The sequence below is a fragment of the Myotis davidii genome, unplaced genomic scaffold (genome assembly GCF_000327345.1).
Source record: "Myotis davidii unplaced genomic scaffold, ASM32734v1 scaffold142, whole genome shotgun sequence".
Lineage (NCBI taxonomy): Eukaryota > Metazoa > Chordata > Mammalia > Chiroptera > Vespertilionidae > Myotis > Myotis davidii.
The window spans coordinates 3,683,067-3,690,697 of NW_006294400.1; the positions used below are offsets into that span (position 1 = coordinate 3,683,067).

The 7,631-nt window shown below is 38.7% G+C and overlaps 1 protein-coding gene across 2 annotated transcripts in view; it reads left to right on the top strand.

The window, feature by feature from the left end:
* Positions 1-1,604: 1,604 nt before the first annotated feature.
* Positions 1,605-7,631, top strand: part of NR6A1 (nuclear receptor subfamily 6 group A member 1) — a 57,405-nt gene continuing 51,378 nt past the window's right edge. For both annotated transcript variants that reach the window (XM_006768585.2, XM_006768586.2), the window contains exon 1: positions 1,605-1,720. In XM_006768585.2, coding sequence (XP_006768648.1) covers positions 1,705-1,720 — 16 coding nt within the window. In that variant the 5' untranslated portion in view covers positions 1,605-1,704. The remainder of the gene's footprint in view (positions 1,721-7,631) is intronic.

Consider the following 7,631-nt stretch of genomic DNA (forward strand, 5'->3'; position numbering starts at 1 on the left):
GGTGCCATAAAGCAAAGAGGCTTATTACTACAGTTCTGTGTGCAGGAGCTGAGTTCAGGTAAATCTGTATCCTTCAGAGAAACAGAGAGCTGCCTTTGAATGGGTATTCCCAGTTGAATAGCTTTTTGCTGATGGACCTTCCCCTTGTTCAGCCTTTCCCCCTCATTCTATTTATAGAGATACATTAAGTTCCACAGGGATTGAGAAGAAAATATTAATCTCTTAACTGGATAGGAGAGGATGTAGGAAAACTGGCTGATGTGTTGGTGTTTCGGGTGAGGTGTGTGGTAGCAGTGGCAGAACATTTATTTTTAGGCAGATAAATTATAGCCTTTTCTCCTTTAATCATTGGCCACTTTGTTTTTGGGACCTATGCTGTAAGTTGACCCTAATGCTCTCGATTGGTTGGAAAAGCCCTCTAGTAAACAGTGGTAGCAATATTTGCCATTTAATTATATGGCTGCCAAGTGACAGATTCCACTCCACCCAAGCAGGGTCTCCTTTTTTTCTGGAACACTGCTGTAAAATGTGCCTAGCTTTTAAGTTATTCCCAAGGCAAGGGTGCAAGGGAGATTTCATAGGCTGAAACCCTGTGCATTTAAAAAGCACTTATACCTAGGAATCAGTCTCTGGGCCATCCCACCTACCCAGTGGAACTTGCCCTCTTATTGGGTTCTGATATCTGAATGGATAACTGGATGTTTGGCGTCCTGTGTTGATAGCATCTGACTCACATCTGCCAGCCTCTGCAGCTCTGTGGCAGGGTTTGAAAGGTGTAACGCACAGCGGGCATGACGCACTCTGCCACATATTGCTGGTACCGCTCACAAAGCAGGGAGACATAGCTTAACAATTGCTTAAGATCGTCAGAGTTTTAAAGGAATGAAGCAGGAAGCTTACTTAAAGATTTAAGAATTTGGCTGGGGGCAGGGGATGGAATTTCTAACCTTTGCTCTCTAAAAGGATTTTGCAGACCTAGTTTCCTTTCTCCACATTTTCAGGCCAGTGTGTATAACCAGAGCATGGAAATTAAGGACCAGACTTAAAGTGAACCCAGCAAATAACTCAGAGCTTCGCATTGTAATTTTCTCAGAAAAATCTGCCTTGTCATTGTTTATTATAATGACAAAAGGCAGGGAATCCCACTCCCCTTCTCTCCCCTCCCCCAAACACATGCATAACATGGAGTTTTTGTTTGTCTTTTCCTTGGGCCAAAGGTTTCAACTCTACATTTTCTAGTTCAGTAGAGAATAGTTCTTGAAAGAAAGAAGGGGCAGGGGGGGGAAATCCACATATTAGAACTTTTAAAAATTAAATGAAAACCAGGTCTTTCTAAAATGTTCTCTTTTAATTTTAGAATCTCAGCTTAAAGAACATCAGAGTAGTATTTCCCATGGAATGTTTCCATTACAGTTTTCAGAGAGACATGCTAGGCAGTATTGTTAACTAAAAAAATAAGTCTATCAGTTCCACTTAGATAACCTTTGGTAATAAACGAACTCCGTACACGTTGTGACCTTAGCGCCTGAACTTTCTAATCACATGACCGGCTTGTAAACTGACCTGTGAGGATGACTGTCGTAGTGCCTGCTAAGAGAGAAATTGGCTAAGTGTCGGAAGGGTGGTTATCAAGCTGGACTTGTCCTGTAATCTGTTTCTTCATGGCTGCAATAGAACTTCTCAACAAACTGCAAGAAGCATGAAATGGAGACATGGGAAGGTAAGGGAACTGACTGTTTAAGACTGGGACCAAATCTAAGGTTCAGAAATTCTTTGAAGGTTTAAAGCAAATAGAAGCTTTGAGGGAGGAGGGAGGGCAATCCACTCCTCTTTTGTGTTTTGGCAGAATTCAGCCAGCAAGTTTTCCTGTATATAGTAACTGGCTGTAAATGTTTGGAGTAGAAAAAATAGAGGGAAACTATACTGAATATTTGTGGTTGATGTTTTTAAGAGAGAAAGCAGGAAAAAAGGAAAAACAATTTAAATTTTATAGTGACTTTAAAAAATTTTAAACTTCATTTTACATTACAGTTCTTAAGTTTACATTTTTAAAAATTATTCTATTTACCTTTTGACAGAATTTGTTTATATTTTAAATTTCTTAATCCCGTTCATCCTGTCTGCCACCGCCTTATTTAGTACTGTTAATTATAGGTAGAATTGGGATCATGAGGCCGTTGATAAGGCAACCACATTCACTTTAGGTAACTTAGATACTTTGCAGTTTGAGCATAAGACTAAGACACTGCTAATTTCTTTTTAAGTGGGTTGTTTTTAAAAGGGTTAATATTCTCTCTCTCTCATTAATAGCTCCTAGTTTGTGTTGCAGTTCATATATTTGGAGATAGGCTCCTACTTTCATTCGAGTGCCCCACACCTTTATTATTTGGGCCAGAAAGACATACACAACTAAAGAAACATCTAAAAGATGAATTTTAGTATTAAAGATGTGCTGTATTTGTTTGCTTTGTTTTAAAGTATGGAGTCTAAGAGCTTGCCAAGAGTTTGGTTTCTTACAGGGAAGCACTGCTGAGCTATAGCCAGGAGAGTGTCAGATTCCTTGAGGTAGCTGGTTAATTTCTAGGGCATTAACCTATGAAATAGCTCATCCGGGAAAGCTTCCCAGCCCCTTGCAGCATAGCTAACATCTGCCATACGCAGGCAGCTTTGCAGTTTCATTCTCACTCTGAGATGCACGAACTAGGGAAGTGAGATGGGACTCCCTCTCATAGCATTCTTATTTATAGTAACACTTTATAGTAATACTCCCTTATATGTTTTTATATACCAGAATTACTTGATTGGTTTCTGTTGTAAATTAGTAGAAACAACAAAGTTTGTAAGAAAGTATCAATTACATGCAAGACCTGTTATTTTTTTTCCTCTTGAACAGCTCTCTCCTTCCCGCAATTCACACAGAAATGCTTTATTACACTATTTTGGATATACTAGCTTTTTCAGAAGGGAGTAGTTTAAGAAGTAAGATTTGCCCTGGATCCATTGGAATAGGAGTTTAAGGGTAGTCAGAGATACCAGAGCAGCAGGGATAGGAGTTTGGATGGGATAGCTCTGGGGGATTTGGCCTTTTCTTTTTTTTCCAGCCAGCTTGAATCTCTTAGTGATATATAGTCCACAAATTCTGAAAGAGAAAAAGGTTTGAACAGAAAGTTCTCCCTCAGTGCTTATTTAATTAAGTATTGAAACCTAGACTTTTCTTAGATGTTCAATGGCAGAAAATAACTTCTGGTACTAAAACAAGATCTTTCATAAAACAAGGAAGTGAATTTTTGAATTATTCCAGCTGAAGGAGGTCTCTGGAAGCTTAAAAAGCAAAGTCAAACTACTTAAAAAGAGACCAGTGAAAATTCTACTGTAAAAAAGCATTGCCTGGTTTTAGATATTGAGCCCTTGTCCATTTAAATTAACCTTTGTCACAGCTGGGCATACAAATGTTTTGTTTTAGTTCACAGAGGGTTAACTCTATTCAAGCTTTCACTGTGGCAGGCCTGATCTGTGGAGTCATACAATCTGGTCTTTCAGCCCTGCCAGTCGCTAGGCAGGAAGTCTTATTTCTTAAGCTATCTTTCAGAATGGGGGTTGGGATTTGGAGAAGGGTGGGGGAAGGGCCTTGGAGCATCTGTAAGGATCAATAACAGAGAGCAAGCCGCAAGAGAGGCCATTGTGCACACTTCAAGATAGATGCAGCCCTTGTGCACAGCTCCTGCCTGGCAGAGCAGACACCTAAAACTGAAACAATGCCATCAAATGAATTCCTTGTGAAAATCAGATTGCTCTTAAAGGAAAAACAATAGTTAAGAATGCCTTTTTAATGTTAAGAATATTCTCATTCCTCAACTTTGCTGAAATTAGGCAGTCCCCACTAAAAATAACTCCAAATTGATTTTTAAATGCCTTTTGTCCTCATGCTAATACTGTATTGAATTGGAGAGGGTGATCATTTTGGTCTTAGTCCATGCATCAAAGCATTGAGTAATCTCTCTCTCTCTCTCTCTCTCTCTCTCCCCCCCCACACACACACACCTTTCTCTCTCTTCCTCTCTTTCTCTTTCTTTCTCTTTCTTTCTTCCTTTCTTCTTTCTCTCTTTTCCCCCCATAACCTTCTTTCTTTTTTATTCAAATGTTTGCTTTATTGGTATTGGAAGCATCATTAAGGAAATGAAAACACACACACACACACACACACAATTTGGTTAGGATTTGAGTAACACATGTTTGAAATCCCTCCCCCAACAGCTGGTATTGGCTCTTAAAAGTTCAACTGAGCTAAACAGATGCTCTTGGTGTGTTATTTTGGGATCGTTTAAACAGACTTGTAGCCAAGAAAATACAGAAATCATAAATCATATTTTTAAATGTACTTAGGTTGTGATACCATGCCACATTTAATACATATTATATTTGTGTTAAACACAGATAACCTGAGCTTGAGAAAGTTCCACCAATGAATTTATCATTTGAAAAGCGCTACCATGTTTGTTGGTTTTTTCCTCCAGCCCAGATTTTCATTTTTCCAAATCCTCTTTCCCAGGACTAACTGTTACATTCTTGTTTTACTGTATCCTTTTTCAGCCCAACTAAGCTAGTGATTCAGTAGGTACTTTTATGATGCAAATTCTTTATGACAGTTGGAAAGAGTAATGGAGTTATTGTTGCCTCTTTCCCATTAAACTCGTAAAGTATTGGTGACAACTGATGGTAACAGCTGTGGAAAATGGAATTATAAAGAGCCTCTAATATCCTTCTCCCAATTTGAAATCTTCCAGGAATAAATGCATAAACACACTGGGATGGAGGCATAATGTGACTTACAAACATACAAATGGAATGGGGGTGGGGGGCGGAGGTGGGGGAGGAAGACCTGCATTTGAAATGAGCTCTAAGTTTAATTCATTTTATGCTTCTTGAGTGGAGACCTGACATATTCTTTTGGACAGTTTTGAGGCTCAGAATACTTAAGACACTTCACAAGATCATGTGGGTATTTTTAACCATCCATAACCTATAACCCTTTCCTAGAGAAAGAGGATGTATACAAAGAAAATCTAATCACCACAAACAGCACCTCCCTAATACCATTGTTTTGCCTGTCTGATATATTATAATTCTGCATTAATATTTAAACCAAGGGAGCAGTTCTTTTAATGGGCATTTTCAGAGAGATACAAATATTACTAACAAAACTTGGAAGTTCAGTTACTATTTACATTGTATTAAAATGGGGTATGAAACCTACCATGACCCCTTTGAACAATGTGGTCTTTAATGTGCTTTAGGGGGAGGGTCTAGTGAAGGAAAAGCCATAAAAGTCTTCAGGGTTCAAGATGAGGTTGGGATTTTTAGCCCATTGCTTTTGTCATTTTCACACACAAGCATCACTGCAATCATGTTTGATTTAGCGTCCTTAATACAATGAGGTGGGAGAACAAAAGGATATCAGGCACAAGTAAGGAAGCCAAACATTTTCCCTTCCCCCCAATTTTTTCACATCGTCCTCTGTCTTCCCTGCTACTGGGGTTTCTTTTTACGCCAAGGAAATCCGTTCATTTGCAAGAATCTTCTTTTTACATGCTTCAGTGGATTGCTTAGGAAATTGAAAACTAGCCACTCTTTAAATGTTTTTTAGACACATAAAAATCATGTCACATAGACTTAGTAAAAATACCATAATTAGGAAAAATGCATCTACTCTTACATATTTCAAGGTTGAGAGTTTGGGGGTGTTCCCAATGCACAGCTGTTTTACATATTTTGAAAAGCCTGATAGATGTAAAGGTCATTGCTAACTCTAACAGGGCCTTGATGCTAACACTGTGATCCAAAGACCTTGCATTAATTAGGATGAGAAGCATGGAAGGTCAGGAGTCAACCGGCTGGTGGGCTTTGGTGGATAGTCATTGAGGCCAGTCACAATTCCTATAGGATTTTTAGCCATTCAAAACAAACCAAACTAAACCAAAAATAACCCTGCTGCTGCTTCCATGGCCTCTGAGCAGATCCCGTGGGCTATATGGTAAGGACTTGTCCCTTGCTGCCCAGATGGCGCATAAAAACTTGGCCACAGGATCCCCAGTGTTGGGGAAAGAATCTCAGCAGCCTGACTCTGTGACTTGGCCAAGTCACTTAACTTCTGTGAGCCTCAATTTCCTCATGTATACAACAGAGGATACTAATACCGATCTCTCAGGATTACAATGAGAATAATGAGAACCTCTGTCACACTGCCCAACACATGCTTACATGCCTTGAAATTGAAATGCGTTTTAAAGAGTAACAAATTAGGGAGATGAGGAAGAAGAGGATTTTTGGGTGAGCTTGTGGCTGGTGCTGTTTATATACCAAGTAGAAAAATCCCCAGGAAATGATGCCTCTATTCAGTGGGCCCTTTGGAAATTTATCTTGAAAATGCTGTACAACTAGTGAGGTGAGCTACTTGAGCTGTCTCCTACAAAGAATTACAATAGTATTCCTGGGCTAATTAAAATAATTAGTAGGTCCCTGCAAAATCTGTGGCTTTTCCCCTAAGAGAGTCTTTAACAATTGTGTTGATTGGAAGAAAAAGGCGAGGGGATGGGCTCTAAGTGAGCACACAAGTTAAATCATAATCAGGAAAAGGATAGTCACATTATTCCTATCTTCTTCATGTGTTTTGGTAGATAAATAGATGCCAAGACAATTACCTCGGCCATGCTTGAATAGCCTTCTCTGAAGCTTTACCATGAAGCGGTAAAGGTGGGACTGTTGTTAGCATGATAATCCTTGCTCTGCTTACTTTTTGAGTCTTCAGTCTCCCTGCCTTCTGGGGGGTTCAGAGGCTCATTATTCTGATCTATGTGTATAAAATTATAATATGTGTAGCTAACAGTAATTGAGCATTTTCTGTGTTCTAAGCCCTGGGAATATAGGTGAATAAGACAATTCCTTACCTGAACTGCAGCTCCCTTTTTGAATTACAAAGAGGAAAAAATAATTTTAATGTTGCTTAATAGATACTATTCACCACTTAAAACATAGATTTTTTTTAGAGTAATTACAAGGAAAAGAGGAACATCTGACTAATAAAGCATTATTTAAAACAGGCAGTGGGAATTGTTTTTACTTTGGGGCCCTATATTTCTTTAGTTTTTAGTTTAGTTTTGTTTTTCACTATGTTTGCCAGGCATTTCTTAAACCATGTTTGCTCTTCTGATATATGGTTGCACAACAGAATATTCAAAATTTTTCTTAAGATAGTAAAATTAGAGTCCTGGACTGTAGTTGGCATAGGTGTGTGCGGAGAGACTCTAAATGTCATGTCTGTTTCTCTGTTAGCATCCTATTTACTGTTAGCAAAACGTTTTCTCTTGGTGAGGTTTCAGCATGTGCCCTCCATGCTATGGCTACAGCAGCCTAGCTTTGCTTTTCAAAGGAGCTAAATTATGGATAACTTAGTCAATGTCAATTACAGTTTATTAAGTTACTGCTGTACATCAAATGTGTGTTTTGGACATTTAATAATGCTTTGGTTTTTTTTTTTTAACAGATTTTTATTGATTTTTAGAGAGGAAGGGAGAGGGATAGAGAGAGATAGAAACATCAATGATGAGAGAGAATCATCGATCAGCTGCCTCCTG